Source organism: Medicago truncatula, chromosome 7, assembly GCF_003473485.1.
Source record: "Medicago truncatula cultivar Jemalong A17 chromosome 7, MtrunA17r5.0-ANR, whole genome shotgun sequence".
Lineage (NCBI taxonomy): Eukaryota > Viridiplantae > Streptophyta > Magnoliopsida > Fabales > Fabaceae > Medicago > Medicago truncatula.
Genome location: NC_053048.1, coordinates 8278866 through 8299009, shown reverse-complemented (window position 1 = coordinate 8299009; position 20144 = coordinate 8278866). Strand labels below are relative to the sequence as shown.

The window sequence follows — 20144 nt, the reverse complement described above, 5'->3', positions numbered from 1 at the left end:
TTCCAACTTCCACTCAAATTCAGAAGTGTTCCAACAATACATGAATTATTTAGTTTATTACCTACTATACCTGAGCATAATGAAATGTTTATATCTTTTGTAGACCTTTGTTATATGAAAGATGACCCTAATTGTTCAACATCGTCTACTTCTATTGCATTCGAAGATGATTGAATGGTAATTATTTATGTTTCTAAATTATTTCTTTAAAAATTTGGCCTACACGTTTAGGTAATTCTGACCTTCCAAAACCAAACTTGTGAACAAATATTGACTCGTTATTGATCTTCAACTGATAAATACTAGTAATCAATTATGGCTATTGAGCTCGATCTCAATTGGATAAGAATTAGTAGTAAAATTTGTATGTTCTTTTTGTCACAATTATGCAGTAATCACCAATTTATTTTCATGTATTAGCTGATATATAAACTAATATATAAAATAAAGGCTTAATTGCAGTTTTGGCCCCCTATGTTTCAAGAAATTGTGATTTTGGCTCCCTAACTAAATAAACTACAAAACCGCCCCCTAATTATTGATTTTTTGCAGTTTTGGCCCCCCATGCCAATTTTGACCAAGTCAAAGCTGATGTCGGCGCCACGTGCGTATTTATTTATTTTTTAATTATAAAAAATAAAAGTAAAAATAATTTTTAATTAAAAAATGTATAATTTTTTTTTAATTAAAAAAATATTTTAAAAAATAAAAAAAATGTATATATACACACGTGGCGTCCATGTGTGCATTGACTTGGTCAAAATTGGTTCGGGGGTCAAAACTGCAAAAAAAGTCAATACTTAGGGGGCGGTTTTGTAGTTTATTTAGTTAGGGGGCCAAAATCGCAACTCCTTGAAACATAGGGGGTCAAAACTGCAATTAAGCCTAAAATAAACTACTTAGTTTTCTTGGCGCACAATGTCTTAAGGTGATGAGACATTCTGACCTTGGTTGTAGTTCTTTTTGTTTTAAATGATTTAGTAATAGCTTGCCTAGTGCTACTCTCAGGGCGGAGCCACCCCCAGCTAGCCTGGGCTGCTCCAATTTTCTTTGTAGCAAGCCCAACCATTACTAGAACTTTTAGCTTTTTCTGCGGATTTACCTGCGGGTTTTTATGTAAATTCCGCAGGAAACACATTTCCTGCAGATTTTGCCTAGGATTTCCTGCAGATTCCACATGAAATGTGAAATTATCCGCAGGAAATGTGAAATTATTAGCGGGAAGGAAGTAACATTTTGCGATAATTTTTTTGCCCAGACTCTATAAAATTTCAGGCTCCGCCGCTGGCTACTGTCAATGTAGATTGTGAAAAAACTTTGTGTATAATAATGGAGATTGATGATAATTCTTTAGTCATATAGAAAGAGGCAAAGAGCAAGAGACAAAGTTATTACACACTTTGCCATTGAAGTGTTTTTTTGCACATGGACTATTGATGCCGATAGGCGTGCGATATTTTGTGCTTTAATATGTGAAAAAATCAAATTGTAATCTTTAGAGGTTTACCCATCCACTTATAATTAAAAAACTTTCCTCAAATTGTAATTGCTTTAGAGGCATCGTACAAAACTCATATTGGTCCACGTGAACTTAGCTCAGTTGGTAAGGACAATGCATAATATATGCAAGGTCTGGGGTTCGAACCCAGGACACCACCAAAACAAAACCCATTTTGGTTCAACATATCATGCAAGTGAATGAAGTACTTTAATTCTTGATGGTAATGACTTGGAATTCCTCAAATATAGGAAGGATTATCCGTAAGATTTCTGGTAGTTTGTTGCAAAAAATATCTTGGAAGAGATACCCTAATTAATCGAAATCAGTAATTAATCGAAGGTTATGGGTTTGAAGTTAAGTTTAGAAAGAAGTTGATTTTTTTCAACTATCCGAATGATTTAGAACTATAAAACTAAAACTGCAATATCATCCTCTCGATCCACAAACATCCAACCCACATAAAAAAAAAAAAAACATCACTCACATACCATAATTAGGTTGCGGAATAAAACACCCCTTTTGGAATTGCAACAAAAGAAGGAAATGTTAAATTGCATATTAAACTCATGGAGGTCAAACTTAAAAATGCAAAAAATAAAAATAAAAAATAGATTCGTTATCTATGAAATTGATGAACAATTTTAATGGAATATTTGACCCATAAGAGAACTTTGATATGTAAAACATTGAGATCCATTTTTCTCCTTCATATGTTTTTGATTGGTTTGGATTGTAAATGCTGGGGCAAGAGTAAGGTAAAAGAAGTGATTTATGGTGAGGTGTATTATGTAGTAGAGGATGAGAAAGAAGGCAGAGAGGGTGAATGAATGTTTTTTTGGATAAGGTTAAAATTGGTATTTTTTATAATTTGTAGGGGTAGATGTATAATTGCAAGGATATGGGGTAAAAAGTCCTCCCAACACTAATATCTCGTGTTAACCCATTTAAATTTTCTTTATTTGTTGTGGTGAACTCTATCTGTAAATACATTCTCCTTGTTTCCTTCTTTCCCTAAATGCACATCTATTGCAATCTATCTTTCCTATGTAATTTTCTCAACATTCAAGTCATGAATCTCCTCACTTAATGTAGCAAAACGAGACCCTTGCATTTTTGCCTTTCCATTTTCAAGTTTCATTGATGCCGGACTACCACCGCTACCATTATCAGAATCTTCTTTGTCCTTCATTCTTTGTGGCTTGTGCTACTTTTGGACTAGTGTCCAAGCAGGTGCGTACCTAAGCAGGGCAGGGTGTGGCAATAGCCACATCAGCCCATGCCAAATTGTTTTTATCAGTTCACTCACTCGATAGCCCAGCCCATCACCTTCTATTTTCTGATTTCTATAAGTATTAGTACGCGTTTCCTTTTCTTCTTCTTTCATAACCTCACACTTGCGTTTTCCTTCTGATTTCTCACAACAACACGTGAACCCTGTAGCAGCACCACCACCAATCAACCAACCGTGAACCATCGCTCTCCTCTCCTCTCTCGACCCATCTACTGTCGCTCTCGCTCTCACCCTCCTCTCCTCTCTCAGCTCATCTCATCTCCTCTCCTTTTTCAGGTCAGTTTTGAAATTACTATACTGAAATTGATAGTAGTAGTGAGAGTAATTGAGCCCGGAAATTGAAATTAAATCAAGATAGCGAGAGTAGTAGTGATAGTGTACTGAAATTGAAATTGATTTTAGCTTTTAGGTTTTGGTTACTGAAATATATTAAATTTAGTATTTTATTTTATTTTTTGATATTTTTTTTCGCCTCAATGATATTGTCGGTCCATGTCCGCCCCAGTGTCCAAGGCCCGTCACTTACTCCTTTGCTTTTGTTTCATGCTTCAGATTCTTCATTAGTACCACCATTCATTTCTTGATTAGAAATCTTCTCAAAACATCTCTCCTTATATTGACCAAATTTACCACATGCAAGTCATAGAAAATGTAAACCTTCATACTCCACACTATACTATCGATCTTTAATGGTAAAGAATGCCGAAAGTGAGTTAGTGAAATCAATCTCAACACACTTAACATATTTTCCTCTTTCTTGACAATTATTGTCCGATGAAATACAACAACTTTGCATCATAGTATTCAATATATAACCATGGAATATCACCCAAACTACTACATTATCTATCTAATCACTACACACACAAGAATCGGGACTTCACTCCTGAACAACTAAATATTAAAAATATATTAGTTATTAATCATTTACCAAACCATGATAACGATCATCTGAATTAAATGCGCAAATCATACAAATAAGTCATAGCTAAGATCAATAAATTAGTCATTGACTATTTAACAAAGCATAATAATAAAAATTTGAATGTGTTTAGATAATAGTCGAAGTTAATTAAGTACACTCCTTTCCTTACCCACATATGTGGAGCCTTTTCTCCATTGCTCTTGAACCAATCCTCCTTCTCACAAAGTGATAAGTAATTTAGAAAAATTATAGCCAAGTAAAATAAAAACTTAATAAAAAAAATGATAAATCAAGAAAATAAGAAAAATGAGGTGGAAGATAGTGATGATGACTAGTATTTGAAGGCTGTGGAAGAACGAAGAAAAGCATATATCTGAACACAGGTCGCTTCATTTCTCTCTTACACATTAACGTGGAAAAAAACAAATACGGTTATAGAGAGAGAAACTTAGAGAGAGAGAGAAACGATGGAGGAAAACTCCATTGACCTCAAAACCACCACAACCATGGCGGTGGTTTCCGATAACCACGACAACACCAACCTTGTTACCAAAGCCAGAGAAGAAGGCGAACTCTCTTCTTCTCCCGATGTTGACGATGCCGAAGTATTCTTCTTCTCAAAACTCTAACTACGTATCCATTTCTCGCTTCTGCGATTTTTTTCGTTTTTTTTTGTTGAATTTGGAATTTGTATGTTATCTTATTGTTGATTTTGTTGTTGTTGGATCTGAGTTAGCATGAATCGATTTTGTTTATTCAGCTTCAATTTGCGAAAACTAGGGTTTTATGCTTCTCTTGTGGTTTAAACAGTAGAAATGAAGAATGAGAGTGTATTGAAGTTTGAAATTATGTGGTGGAATCAATGCGTTGTTATTGCACGTTGATTTGTTAATGATTAATTTGATTGTTTAGCTGAACTAATTCAGTGTCAGCTGAACGAAAAAATAAGAGCATATAAATTTTTTGAAAGCATGCTGTGGAATCAATGTGTTGTTCTTGTAAATTTAGCTAATTTAATATGTATTTGTTGATTGGTAGTTTAGCGTTTAATCTGAACTGGTTTGAAAATTTATTTTCTGTAAAACTGATATTACAACAATCGGTTTTTATTTAGATATTTATTATGGCCAACCCTGTGGCGGTTTTGTTTAGTTGTGTATTATTATTGCAAACAATGAAGCACGGATACCAGACACGACCCTGACACGTTGACACCCGTAGTACTTTTAGTAAATAATATAATTCAGTGTAATTAATTACATGTGTCAGACACAAACACGGACACATGTTGGACACTTGTCACACCTTCAATCAAAAGTGTTGGTGCTTTAGAGATTGCAAATACTGCGGCGGAGGGTTTTATGCTTCTCTGGTGGCTTAAATAGTCAAATTGAAAAAAATGAGAGCATATCAAAGTTTGTGGTTGAATTAATGCACTGTTTTTGTAAATTTAGTCCAACTGATATGGATTTATTTATGAGTAATTTAGCAGTTAATCTTAACTAGTTTGCTATTTTATCTGTTGTAGAACTGATGTTACAACAACGCTTTTGTTTAGCTTATATTGCCAACACTGCGGTGTAGGGTTTTATACTTGTATAGCTTAAAGCCTTAAACATTAGAAATAAAAATGAGAGTGTGTTAAAATTTGAAATCATGCCGTGGAATCAATGCTTTGTTCTTGTATATGAATTTGTTAGTGAGTAAATTTAGTTGTTTATGGATTGTTTGGTTATATAGATTTGTTAATGAGTGAATTTAGTTGTTTATCTGAACTGGTTTGCAAATTTGTATGCTGTGTGTGGAACTGATATTCCAACAATCGGTTTGTTTAGTTGTTGTTGTTATTATTATTATTATTGTCATTAATGTGGTGTCGGGCTTTATGCTTCTCGTGTCTATTTGTTGAAATGAAAAAAATGGGAGTATTGAAATTCGAAAGCTTGTGGTTGAATCAATGCGCTGTTCTTATAAAATTAGTTCAATTGATATGAATCTGTTAATGAGTAATTTAGCGGTTAATCTGAACTAGTTTGTGAATTTATTTGCTGTAGAACTTACATTGTAACAACAGTTTTGTTTCGCTTATATTGCCAACACTGCGGTGTAGGGTTTTATACTAGTCTAGCTAAATTTTAACTGTAGAAATGAAAAATGAGTGTGTCAAAATTTGAAAGCATGTGATTGAATCAATGTGTTGTTCTTGCACATTCAATTCAACTGGTATGGATTTGCTGCTGAGTAATTTTTTTTCATCCAGGAAAACCCTAATGGCTCTACCGTGCAAGCCACCCTTGCTACAGGGTCAGGTTCTGTTCCTTTGGTGAAACAAAGTATCCAAGGCGTTCAGGGTGGTAAGTCTTGTTAACTGTCGAATGAACTTGGTTTTGTTCTAATTTATGCAATTGATCATCACTTATCATGTCATTTGTGTGAATATATTTGCTCTAATTTAATGCGTCGGATACAGCCTTTTCACTGTATTTTTCTTTTAATATGGTTTTGGCTTTTCTTACATGCATGGTAGTTTTCTTTTTAGTCTAAACGTGTCTTGCACTCATATCAGTGCACTCATATCAGTCATATGTAAAACCATATTAAATTTAATTTCATGTAGAACTTATGGAGTGTAAATTCCGATGACAATGTTTTACAGGAGGCTCCAATAATATACAGACGCGAACAGCTATACAACCAATTTCTCGGAAGATCATCATAAAAAAGAACCAACTACCCCCTAAATCTTCTCCATGGACTGGTCATGCAAGTGATGATAATAATCTTGTGATAAGCTTTTCTGATGATGACAGTGGTAGTGATATTGAAAATAAAGGTACCGATTCCAGGTTGGAAAGAAATAATAAGCGTCCTAGCTCATCCTTGCAAAATTCAAACAAGTTACAGTTACAGAAAAATGCTAGAAGTTTGCATAACGAAACACCCATAAAATTTCCTTCTAAGCGCACATTTACCTCGTCAGTGACCAAGAATCCTAGTTCTATTTCTAAGGGTGCTGGATCCTGGTCATTGGGACAAGGTCCACGAGCTAGAAATTTCAAGTCAACGAACAAAACTTTAGCTAGCCAAGAGTGTGGACGTGACCAAGGAGCAGTATCAAACGACAATAAACTTCAGGATTTGCGGCATCAGATTGCACTTCGGGAAAGTGAACTTAAGTTGAAGGCAGTCCAGCAAATGAAGGAGTCTGCTTTAGTTTTGGGTAGGGATCCGAAGAATGATACAACTAGGAAACATATTCCAGTTTCCTCAGGAGCTGCACAATTGGAGCCGAAAGGACCAGATAGGAAGCGCATGAAAATCGACACATCTCATGATGCCCCTCAGGCTGTTGGTGGTCAGCAAGTTCCTGTTGTAAAATCTATATTACCATCTAAAGATTCTCTGTGTGGAAACATTTATCCTCAGGAGAGAAACAAGGTTGATCATAACCAGAAAGAGATCCCATTATGTAGAGGGGAGTCGATAATCATCAAATCACAAAGGGAAACTGGCAACCATCTCAGCAACTCAGTACAAAATATGCCTTGTAGATCAAGAGAAGGTAAATACTTTATTTTATTTCGTCTGTAATTTACACATTTTGGGGAAAAAATTATCTCAGAAAACTGGATTTCAGAAGTTATAACAGTGTTGTCAAATAACGGCGCTATAGTGCAGCGGAATTGTACAAATTGTTATATTTCCGCGATATGTTATTCAGTACAAAGTGCCGTTAGATAGTGGTTATGGCAGTGGTATAGCACTGCAGTGTAGCGGAATTTGAACAAATTGCTATTTTCTGCAATTGGCAACATTGAATTAAAATATGTTTTAATGAAGTTGCTTGTAATCAGTAAAATTCCCTAATCTGTAAAATTTAAGATTGTCCTTCAAATATATGCATGCACGCGCACATATGTATTTGTGTATTCATTTCAATAAGTTATTAGCTTGTGTCATGTGGCTGTCTAATTTCTCGGTTTCTTGATCACACGTTCATGTAAGGCTGCTTCCAAGTGCTACTGCAAATTCGATATCATATTTTTTGGTCAAAATATAAAATTATATTGCCTTGTCATGATAACATGTAATATATCATTGTCTAATCTTACAGAACTTTGTTTTGGCTTAAATGATTTTTGTAAGTATGACAATTGTCTGCTTGATTCCACCCACGCCCAAATACTTGTCACTAAAACATATTTAAGTCCTTTTCTGGTTCGAATCTCATGGTCGTATCATACTTTGTAGGTGATGTCAATTATGATTGCAATCAGACTGACAAAAGTAGTAGGCTGGTTGACCCAGCTTTCATCCAAAGTTCAATGCCAGCTAGCAGCGTGCCGACTAATTTAGTGAGTTATAACTTGTTATTATTCATTCATTTATTTGTATTTGGTGTTTTTTGGTTTAATAACTGGTCGTAAGTCATAACTTTATATACATGAAAATTGCATGTACTGGGTGACTTCACTAAAAACTCGGTCTGATATTTTGTTGCTTGCTAATCAACCGTAGTTAATCTTCCTGCTCTTTATCATTTTAAATTCTTCATAAGTGATGCACCAATTTTCTTAACGTGCAATTCTAGCACCACTCTTGTTTGATGTTCTCTAAAGAGTGTAGTGAATAATAGGTCATAGCTTAGCCAAGATAAACCTGTCATTACAATATCAATCATTCTAGTATAAATCTGAAATTCTTGACATCATGTAATCTCTGTTGTCTTTATATTTCCAGAATAGTATAACACTATAGGGTTACCAAGTTGCTTCCTGAATTAACTACTGGCAGTAAGCAATTGAAAGGGGTCCTTAATATATATACCTTTGATAGTCAATTTTTTGATGTGTAAGTGTTGTGAATTGTGTTGAATTTCCTCACTTTCCCCTCTCATCTGTCCCAGGAAGCATTAAGCAATGCTGTTCTTATGACTGATAATGGTAATGCAAATGTCTCCGAGCATAGCAACATTGATTTACAGTCGTTTATTGATATGGAAGAATTGATAGATAAACTGGAGGAAGCTCAAGAGCACAGGCATAATTGTGAAATTGAAGAAAGAAATGCATACCGAGCTTATGTTAAAGCTCAGAGGTCTTTGCTTGAGGCTAATGCTCGATGCAACGATCTTTATCACCAAAGAGAGGTGTATTCAGCTAAGCTACGATCCGACTTCTCTTTGTCTTTAAGACAGCACCAACAACTTGGTATAGGTCTAGATTACTTACCTAAACTTGGATATGAAATACCCACATCAAGCTGTCTGAGGCAGGCAGAATATAATATCAATAATCCTAGTTTTGATTCTAATGATCAAGGCATCAATAATAGGCATTCTGATACTTCCTGTCACCACAAAAATGGAGCAAATTTAGGATCTGAGCCTTGCATTGAACCAGATGCTAGTACATCTGAGCCATTTTCTCAAAGGGGTAATCATGCTGCGGATGGAGTGTATTCTCCTATGGATGAAGTCGACACATCAGATAATGAAAATGAAGAGATTTCTCTAGCTGGACACACTTCTAATAATCTTGATGCCGAATATCGTAGAAAACAAGACTCCAAGGCGAAACAAATAGACTTAGACACTGCATCAAATGCAGATTATTCCACCGGCAGTCCTCAGGATTCTTTGCTTCTTGAAGCAACATTAAGGTCTGAATTATTTGCACGGTTAGGGAAAAGAGCTAAGAAGAGTAATATTCCATGCAACAACTTTGAAACTGCTGAACCAGGTGCTGAAAATGAGGTTGGAAGTGAGAAAAATCGAGTGCATCATGGCACTGTCCCATTGATTAATGCAGAAAACAATGATCTCAAAGGTAATATATATATATATATATATTTTTTTTTTTTTGTGGAGTGAACATGTTGTGATGTGTTATTTTTATATCAGTCTTATTTTCAAGTCTGTAATGCCGATCCTTAATCCTGAAAAAACATAATAATGTACAGCTTGGACAAACTGTATAATTTTGTTACTCTTATCACAGTCTTCCCCATACATTTGGTTCACATCTCTATGTTCTTAGCTAAAATATATTCTCTTGTTCACTCAGTTTTATTACTTAAGTTTTTGTAACTGGAATAATTTTGGTGCTGGTTTCTTCTTTTAACTATGAACTGTTGATGGCAAAAGAGGAGTTGATATGTGTGTTGTGTGTGTAAGAATCAAACTTCATATACTTTCTAAATGCTTTAAAAGTAAGGCTTTAAAATTGTGATACCAAGAGCCAAATACTCCCAAAATATTGCATATATTTTGGTAAAAAAATCTAGAAGCACTGTTATGTCAATTGTGGTATATCGACACGATTAGATACTGACCAATATTTAGGTTTCACATTCTTGGTCTTTATTGTGAGAAATCACAAGTTGAAGTTAGCTGCAGTTAGTTAAGTTGTGATGAACTTGCAAATTTATCACTACGTTCCTGATTATTTTGTTCTTTAAATCTAGGAAATGAAAGGAAAGAAAGGAACATTCATATGGATTCCGATGAGATTCAAAGTCAGCAAAACATTGGTGCAAATACTGTGAATACCAACTGCAGTGCTGGTTTAGGCGATCAAGGAGATATGCCTTCTCAAGTTTATCACTCAACTAATCCAGTGAACATTCCACCTTTGATTTTTAGGAGTGCATTTAGTGAGCTGAGAGAAATGTCCCCATTTAGTTTAAATCAATTACCAAATCAAAATAAATCTGGTCATGATAATGATGGTCAAAGTCAAAATGCTACTTGTCTCAGTTCTGATGAAGCAAAGAGGAGCATGTTGGCAATCTCAATGGCTGTCACCATTGGGAATTCACTCTCGGAAGAAGGCTCCTATGGCTGCAGTCCTGAAGTTGATCCGTTTTGGCCGCTTTGCATGTATGAGCTGCGAGGAAAATGCAACAATGATGAGTGTCCTTGGCAGCATGCCAAGGACTATGGTGATGGAAACATTACTCAGCATCAGCACACTGATACTAATAATGGAGGTATACAAAATTACAGTTGGAAACCTATATATTTTTGCCTTCCGTTCTTGTTGTATTATCGAACTTTCTGAAAATATCCATGTCCATGTGATGATTGTTATTTGTATTTTTGGCGTGTTTTCTGAAGCTGAACTAAATATTGTCTGAATATCCATATTGAACGATTCTTTACATTTTTTTTGGATTGGGCAACGCTCCTACATACAATTGCTTGGCCCATTATTGCGTTTTTACACTGTTACCAACAGAAACTTTATTAGGCATTAGGAAATATAGTTGGCCCATCTTGGTTTATAACAGGTCCATCATCTGAAATTCAAACCCCAAAACTGAGATGTTGTTTCTCTAAACCCTAAAACTCAAACTTCATCATCCATTACTTCTTATATCTTCTTTCATCTTCATTTCTTCTCAGCAAGTGTCGGTGGTGGCTGGAAAATAGGGTAAAAAAATGTTCACTGCCAACCAGGTCAAACCGGGAGAAGAGTGTCGCTCCTATGATTTAACACATTTGCTCATCACGCCGACCACACCACCTCGGTGAACGTTGGATGACGCTGAAGGTCACACCACCTTGACAACCATGCTCTTTACTGATATTTAATGACACTAATATTTGTATGTTGTATCTGCAAGTCACAGAGAGGTCAGGAATGTAGTTAAATTTTGTGGTTGAATAAATGTCGGTTGTCGATATCTTGGTAATTGAGATTCTGTGAAAGGAACCTACCTCCATAGATGGATATTTGATATGATCGACATTACTGTCCAAAACAAAGGAAGAATGCAGCAGATGCATTTTGAATTTACTTCACTGAATTCTGTTGAAATTATAGGAGAACCACTTATATACAAAATATCTTTCTAGAACTGACTGGACCTAAACAGCGAGTTGATGGATTTTCAATGTCTTATTATTTTCCTTGGACTCAGAATTAGAAGAAATATAGCTTCTTTATTCTACACCTGATGTGAAGTACAAAGTTGGGGAAACTAAATTATGTGACAGAATATGAAATTTTAATTGACCCACAGCATGTGCTTGCCTGTAGCACTATTATCGACTATTAGACATGTGGTATTAATATACTGTACTAATATATAAATAGCAATTACAATTTCTGAAGTATGATTTCTTTATGATAATAGCCACTGTATATTATTGTTATTAAAATTATCTTCTCTAAAAAGACTTGTACTGTTTGAGCAGATTCTCAAGATAGATCGCCGTTGCATGAACAAAACTGTAATGGTGTGACAAAAGTTACCAAGTATCACAAAGCTACTATTCTGCCAACATACCTTGTTAGTTTAGATGTTCTAAAAGCGGATCAATTTGCATATAAACCCATTGCTGCGCATAGGATTGCTCAACACTGGCAGAAGCATTTCAGTATCACTTTGGCTACTTCGAATTTGCTACAAAATGGGTCAGCCGAAGATGGTCCCTTATCACATGGTGGTGATGAACGCATTGAGGTCCGTGGGACGTGGAGCAAGCAGTTATCTTTTCAGTGGAGAAATGGAGTTGGGGTTTGTTGCTTCTAACTAACTTTACTTTTCTGGTTTATTTAAATATTTTTTCCCTCAATTCTGTTTAAGTCTAACACCACGATGCAGAAGTGAGCACAATGAGTCAATTATAACTATTTTTGTTTTTCTACGATTTTATTATATTTGGTTATTTTATGTCATATATATAGTTATGATAGAAATAGTAAGCCTACTAGATGGATTGGGAAACTCCTAGAGGAGTACTTGCTTACTACCAATTGAATTTTATTATGCCTATCGAGTGACCTAGAATCTGTTAAACAAGATCAATGTCTTACGTTTGGCAATCTACAAGTATTCCAATTTTCAATAACTTCTTATATCCTGGTATTCTTAGAAGTTCGTGCCTAGTGGATTAGGTTGCGTGACAGAACAATACTAAAACTCTTCTCGTATTGATGTTCATGCCTTGGCCTTCGTATGGCAAGGCCTATAAGCTAGAGAGAGAGAGAGAGAGAGAGAGAGAGAGAGAGGCTACACGAGCAAATCTTGTCCTGCACTACAAAGGACAGCTGTCTAGCAAGGATAGCTGTCATTTAACACATTACTGGGTTCTAAACTCTCATATAGTTTTCCTGGTGAACAGCTCTTGATTAATCTAACCTTCATTTTATGATTAACCTGAATATTGTTTGAAATACTGGATGTCTTGAATTCGTTTATTCGTGCTAACTTCCCCTTTATTTATTGCATACTTAGAATCAAATTAAACAGGCTATGACTGATAGTGAGCAAGCTGTTGAGATGGCCCTTCTGATTCTCAACCAGGAAATCAATAAGATGCAGGGGGTGCGAAAGGTAACAGTTGTCAATGCATTTTCAGTCCTTGTGGTTAGTGTTTGAATCTGCTTATGTATTTCTTCTTTTCAAAAATTGAATTTTTAGGCTCTATCTGTACTGTCCAAAGCTCTGGAGACTAATCCAACATCTGTGGTAATCTGGATAGTTTACTCACTCATTTACTATGGAAGTTTTGGGCCAAATGAAAAAGAGGACATGTTCTTGTATGCGGTATGTTTTTTCTTCTTTTCTTTTCCTAGGAGAATGAGGGAATTTGGATAATATAGGAAGAGTAGGAGTTGCTATTAATGGTAAACCCCTGAAGTCCACTGGGCATTCTCAGTTATTTTGTAGCTTGATTCTTATACCAGCAGTATATAGCACCTTCATAAATTACCTGCTAGGCCTACTGGTTAGGTTTTTGTGACAAGTAAGCATGTCTTTCTGACTTGCTTTTATATGCACATTAAGTTCACTGATTCACTAAGAAATCTGTCATTTTAAAAGGCTAAAAGACTGAGAGCTGTTCTACCCATGGCTATTCACCCGCTTGTATTGTTAGATGGTTTTATACATTGTTTTAAGGCTGTTTGTTGTCGTGATATTCAGGCAGTGATGGGTGAATACCTAGTATTGGCAGGAAAGTGGTATAGATAGGAGAGAAACCATTTCTTTCATAATTTTCTTAATTTGTTTGAGAAGAAAGGGCCTTTTTTAATTTATCTGAGATTCTACTTAAATTCCTTTTTAACTTGTTAGTATGTTAAGCCCTCCTTATAAGGACCGATTATGTGCTTTACCTTGGAATTTTCAACTGATATTTTCCAGGTTAAGCTCTATGAAGGATCTTATGTACTGTGGCTCATGTACATCAATAGTCGGAGAAAGCTTGATGATCGGATAGCTGCCTATGATTCTGCCATCTCAGCTCTCTGTCGGCATGCATCTGCTGCTCCTGAAGACAAAACGTGTGAAAGTGCATGCATTTTAGATCTGTTTCTGCAGATGATGGATTGTTTATGCATGTCGAGGAATGTTGAGAATGCCATTCAGCGAAGTTATGGAGTTTTTCCAGCTACAACTAAATCTGACGTGCCTAATCTTCTGTCACTCTCAGATTTACTCAATTGCTTAACAGTTTCTGACAAATGTGTGTTATGGGTTTGTTGTGTTTACTTAGTTATTTACAGGAAGCTTCCTGGTGCTATTGTTCAGAATTTTGAATGTACGAAAGATATCCTTGACATTGAATGGCCCATTGTAAGTTTATCAGAGGATGAAAAGGAGAGGGCTGTTAAACTTATGGAAACAGCAGCCGAATATATAAACTCTCGTGCCTTCACAATGGAAAGTGAAGATGATCTCAAGTGTGCTCAGCATTTTGCTCTCAATCATCTCAGATTCAGGGTTGCTCTTGATAGAATAGAATGTGCAAGGAGTCTGTTTGATAGATATGTTAAGTTGTACCCTTTCTGCATAGAATTGGTCCTGGTCTCAGCTCAAATACAGAAACAAGATCTTGGCGTTGGTAATTTCATGGTATTTGAGGACACAATTAGTAGATGGCCAAAAATAGTTCCTGGAATCCAATGCATTTGGAATCAGTACATTGCAAATGCTATCCATAATCAGAGGATGGACCTTGCAAAAGAAATTACAGTCCGATGGTTCCATTCTGCATGGAAAGTGCAGGATCCCCCGTATGGCGGGACGGATGCCACTGATGATGGTAATTCTTGTGGCTTAGTGGGATTAGGGTCAAAATTTGTTTCTGACACATCAAATTCTGGTCACAAACAGATGGATATGATGTTTGGATATCTTAATCTGTCCATTTATCATTTTTTCCAGGAGGATAAAACAGAAGCAAGCATAGCTGTTAATAAGGCTAGGGATACTGTCGGGTTTGCGGGTTTAGATCAATATATAAGAAAATATGTAATGTTTATGGTTTGTGATGCATCTAGCTTAAACGAGGGTGATCCTGAGAGTGTTGTCAAGAGGATGTTGGAAGTATATATGGATGGTTCCTCCCAGGCGTTGCTAGCCCCTAGAGCGCTAACAAGAAAATTTCTTGACAGTATCAAGAAGCCAAGAGTACAGAATCTCATTGACAACATATTAAGGCCAGTTTCATTTGATTGTTCTGTACTAAATTTGATGCTTCAATCATGGTTTGGTTCATCTCTTTTACCTCAAACTGTGAGTGACCCAAAACTTCTTGTTGATTTTGTTGAACGCATTATGGAGGTAGTTCCTCACAACTTTCAATTAGCTATTGCTGTTTGCAAACTTTTGAGCAAGGATTACAGTTCTTCTGATCTAAACTCAACCAGTCTGCAGTTTTGGTCTTGTTCAACCCTGGTTAATGCAATTACAGGTGCTATCCCGATACCACCAGAATATGTCTGGGTGGAAGCTGCAGCGTTTCTACAAAGTGCTATGGGAATTGAGGCAATATCTCAGAGGTTTTATAAGAAGGCTCTGTCAGTGTATCCATTTTCTATAATGTTGTGGAAATGTTACTATAAGCTGTTTTTGTCCAATGGAGATGCAAACAGTATTATTGAAGAAGCAAAAGAAAGGGGTATTAACCTTGATATTCCTAGTTGATTGAATGCCAGGTGGGAGGATCAACAACATAGATGATTTTTTAACTCTATATTTAGAATATTTGGATGCAGTTTTGATGGCAGAAATTTCTTGAGTACAGGTAAGTAAAATGTGAATACACTAGCAATGGCAAGGTAACTTCTTAGGAATATACTATACAGTAGGGCTGAAGAAAATTTTGGATTACTGATCTTCCTTTACCTGTCTTCTTTTTTGGTTTTCATCACCTCCCATTCCAAGTAATCACATCTTTACCGTGACTGATGTTAAGACCTGAATTCATCCTGGATTAGGTTGTTAGCATTTCTTCTTTTTCACATACTATGCTGTGAATGTGGTAGTTTTCTCGACAGTCAATACTACAGGTTGTTACATTACAGATGAATGAAAGAATATTTTTGTTGCCTACCTATTAGTCTCAGTCTCGGATACGCAAGTTTGTTACAATTTAAGAGGCGATATGGCTTAGATACGTTAACAAATCTTTTATATTAAAACTTATATGCATGTAAAATACTTGAAGAAAATGAACAAACATTCTCATCACTATATTATAAAAGTCACATTTTTTAAAGTAATACATGTGATCAAAATAAAAAAAATGTAAAGTTTTTGTATAATCATATTTTCATTTTCATTTATATCAACAAAAGAATTATAAAGAACTTGGCAAATTTTTTATCTAATGTTGATTAATTGAATCTCCTCTCTCTTGTTACCATCATCCACAATAAATATATTTTTAAGTGGTTCAATGAGAAACAATTCTACTGTTTCATATCTAAAATTGAATCATATACATCTTCCTTAAGTTTTCACAGAGTATTTGTGAAATTTCCTTGTGTAGCTATGGAGTATCATATAAGTATATGATAAAATGTCTTTCAAAAATTAAAATAATTAATTCCGATACTTCATGAGTATGTATCTGCGAGTATCAGTATTCGACACATATTCTATACGGGTATGTCTTTGTGTTTGAAGTATATGGGTTTCATAGCTTTTAACGGACAATTCTAAGAATCTCACTCTACAAATTTAGAGAACTCTCTCTACTTTAAAATTTTAAAGAGTCGTTCAATGTCACTAATATTATGCTACTTGTATATAAAGATCGTTGACCCGTTGACAGTGTCAACCATCATAATAATATAAATAATAAATGATTTTGTTTACAAAAAAAAAAAGATTTTTCTCTATAAAAGACATATGAAAAACATTGATCCACATTAATCATAACAAAATAAGAGTTATCCCATTTTGAAGTATCAAGATAAAGCAGGATCTTTGACCTGTGCTATCACATGGGATCGATAGAGTTGAAAATTCTAATATATTTTAAAACTTTATCTTTTATTCGTTATTAATTATATATGATAATTGATCTGAATCAGAAATAAAATTTGAGAAAATAATGTAGAGGTCTTCACCATTGATCTCCATATTATTGTCCTTTTTACCCTTTTTTTACATGTTTGTCTTTTTATTATTAGTCGGTGGATGCTTTAAGTCTCTCATAACTTTATATGAATATGACAACAATAAAAAAGTTGCGACAATTAATAGCTTCATTGATTTTGATAATTTTTTTCTTATAGTAAGCACGGGGGAGTATATCTTTGTAAACTACATGACATAGTATCGTTTCTATATACTAATAAGAAAAGAAATGTCCCTTGAATTTACCGTTTTGTTTCTATAAGGGTAATTTGATAATCTATTTATTGGTTGAGTTTTTTTTTTTTGAACAATGGCCTATGAATTTTCATTTTTACTCCTAACCAATTTTTTTTAATTATTTTCTAATTTTTCTATTTTTAATAACTTTTAATTATTTTCCAATTTTTATATTTTTAACTTTTTCAATTTTCTATCCCAAATTCAGTTGTTTCTACATTGCCGTTGTGGGAGATTAAGGTATCGTTTGACCCGACATTTTTCAAATGTCTCTACATTTTTAAGGAGAAGTTAGGTCAAACACAATATCAATTAAGTACTTACTAAAAAAAGTACTTTTTTTGAACGCATAAAATTGGATGGAATGAGCTTTGACCAGAAGATGTTCAATGTTACTTTAAAAAACTACTTCTCGACAATTTATTTCACAAACACCTCTTTTCAACTTACGCCGGGAACCTTTTCTTTATTTTTTAATATTATATTTTTTTTTAACAATGGCCTATGAATTTCCATTTTTGCCCCTAACCAATTTTTTTTAATTATTTTCTAATTTTTATATTTTTAATAACTTTTAATTATTTTTCAATTTTTATATTTTTAACTTTTTCAATTTTTTCTCCCAAATTCAGTTGCTTCTACATTGCCGTTGTGGAAGATTAAGGTATCGTTTGACCCGACATTTTTCAAACTTCTCTACATTTTTAAGGAGAAGTTAGGTCAAACACAATATCAATTAAGTACTTACTAAAAAAAGTACTTTTAGAACAAATAGGTTAAATCTAGGGTTAATATTGCATCACCGGTTAACATTTAGAAATAAGAGATGACATTTTGTATAAATTAAATTTAGGGTTAATATAGTAAAGTCACACGAAAAAATTAGGTTAAATCTAGGGCTAATATTGCGTCACGGGTTAACATTTAGAAATAAGAGATGCCATTTTGCATAAATTAAATCTAGGGTTAATATAATTTGTTTAGTAAAATTAAAGAGAAAAATTAGGAGCGATTTGTTTATTTTGATTTCCCTAACAATTAACGTTAACATTTTGATCAAATTAAACAATGTTAATTAAATAGGATTAATACAGTAAAATTAAGCAAAGAAGTTAGGTTAATTCTAGGGCAAAATTTTGCGTCCAGGTTAACTTTAAGAAATAAAATAAAATAGGTTAAGTATAGCAAGACGGGTTAACATTTATAAGTAAGAGATTAAGTTAAGTATAGCGAGACGGGTTAACGGTTATTCCTTAAAAAAAAACAACATATAATTGGGAACATACTTTTATTTTACTTTAGATAAACATTAAATGCAAAAGTGTGGGGGGAAAAATTAGGTTAAAATTAGAGATGACATTTTGCATAAATTAAATCTAGGGTTAATATAGTAAAGTCACGCGAAAAAATAGGTTAAATCTAGGATTAATATTGCATCACGGGTTAACATTTAGAAATAAGAGATGACATTTTGCATAAATTAAATCTAGGGTTAATATAGTAAAGTCACATGAAAAAATTAGGTTAAATATAGGGTTAATATTGCGTCACGGGTTAACATTTAAAAATAAGAGATAAGAGATGACATTTTGCATAAATGAAATCTAAGGTTAATATAGTAAAGTCACGCGAAAAAATTAGGTTAAATCTAGGGTTAGTATTGCGTCACGGGTTAACGTTTATAAATAAGAGATGACATTTTGCATAAATTAAATCTAGAGTTAATATAATTTGTTTAGTAAAATTAAGGAGAAAAATTAGAAGCGATTTGTTTATTTTGATTTCCCTAACAATTAACGTTAACATTTTGATTAAATTAAATAGGGTTAATATAGTAAAATTAAGCAAAGAAGTTAGGTTAAATCTTGAGCAAAATTTTGCGTTCGGGTTAACTTTAAGGAATAAGATATTATAATAGTTGTTATGTTATTTGTTATGTAGTGTTTTAGGCTCTGTGTTGCAAAATTTTGGATGCAGCTTTAATTTTCACATTTATAAAGGACAACAATTTTTCGTAATTTATAAGATTTCTCCTTCGAAACTAAATTTTAAAAAAAATACGTTATTCAACCCGTGCGAAGCCACGGGTTTGTAACTAGTACATATCTTAAAATTGAAATTCCTTACTTAGAATAATAGTCCATCATTGACGAATTACACAATTACAAAATTCATCTTCTGTGATCTAACATAAAAACTTCGATCAGTTTTTTCTATACTAATTAAGGTGATCTCTCAAACAATAAGAAGCTATTTCACTATTATTTCAATTAAATCTAACACCGTTTCCGTTTCCATGATAGTACTCTTCAACTTAGTCAATCTTCAAGGTTATAGAATATTATGTTGTATCAATATTTCTTTTGAAAGAATAGTATCAATAAAATTATAGTGATCAATTCAACTCACAATGAATCAAAAAGGCATACAAAACATATCAGATAAAATGGGTATGAGGACGAACTAATTACTATTTCAATCCAAACCAGAAGATAGAAAAAAAATTATAGTAATCCAAATCCAGTGATTAACATGAGTTAGGATTCCACCAAGATTAACATGTAAAGGTACACAATCAGACTCATACATATTCTTCTATCAATAATAATTCTCGGTGATGGTATATTATTATCAATGCATTATAGAGAGACATGATGAATTGTCACATTAGTGCACTAAAAAAAAAGCTGAGTGCTAAACATGTAAAATTTACCATCATGCAATCCGACACGGTGGCGCAACTCCGGCATGGTGAAAGCGTGTCGGTTTGCAGAGGATGAAGAGATGAAGACGATGATGCTTTTACTTTAGTG

The 20144-nt window shown here is 34.1% G+C and overlaps 1 protein-coding gene across 1 annotated transcript; it reads left to right on the top strand.

The window, feature by feature from the left end:
• Positions 1 to 4065: 4065 nt before the first annotated feature.
• LOC11443327 (uncharacterized) lies at positions 4066 to 16062 on the top strand. The gene is made up of 10 exons (XM_003621789.4): positions 4066 to 4322; positions 5978 to 6071; positions 6374 to 7279; positions 7969 to 8072; positions 8624 to 9545; positions 10183 to 10707; positions 11918 to 12240; positions 12961 to 13059; positions 13147 to 13272; positions 13870 to 16062. The coding sequence occupies exons 1-10, from the start codon at positions 4185 to 4187 to the stop codon at positions 15652 to 15654; spliced, it is 5022 nt and encodes a 1673-aa protein (XP_003621837.2). The 5' UTR covers positions 4066 to 4184; the 3' UTR covers positions 15655 to 16062.
• Positions 16063 to 20144: the final 4082 nt, after the last annotated feature.

Coding starts and splice junctions, on each gene's coding strand:
- LOC11443327 (XM_003621789.4), top strand. CDS start 4,185: ATGGAGGAAAACTCCATTGACCTCAAAACCACCACAACCATGGCGGTG. Junction 10,708..11,917: donor CACTGATACTAATAATGGAG/GTATACAAAATT, acceptor CTGTTTGAGCAG/ATTCTCAAGATAGATCGCCG. Junction 12,241..12,960: donor AGTGGAGAAATGGAGTTGGG/GTTTGTTGCTTC, acceptor TTGCATACTTAG/AATCAAATTAAACAGGCTAT.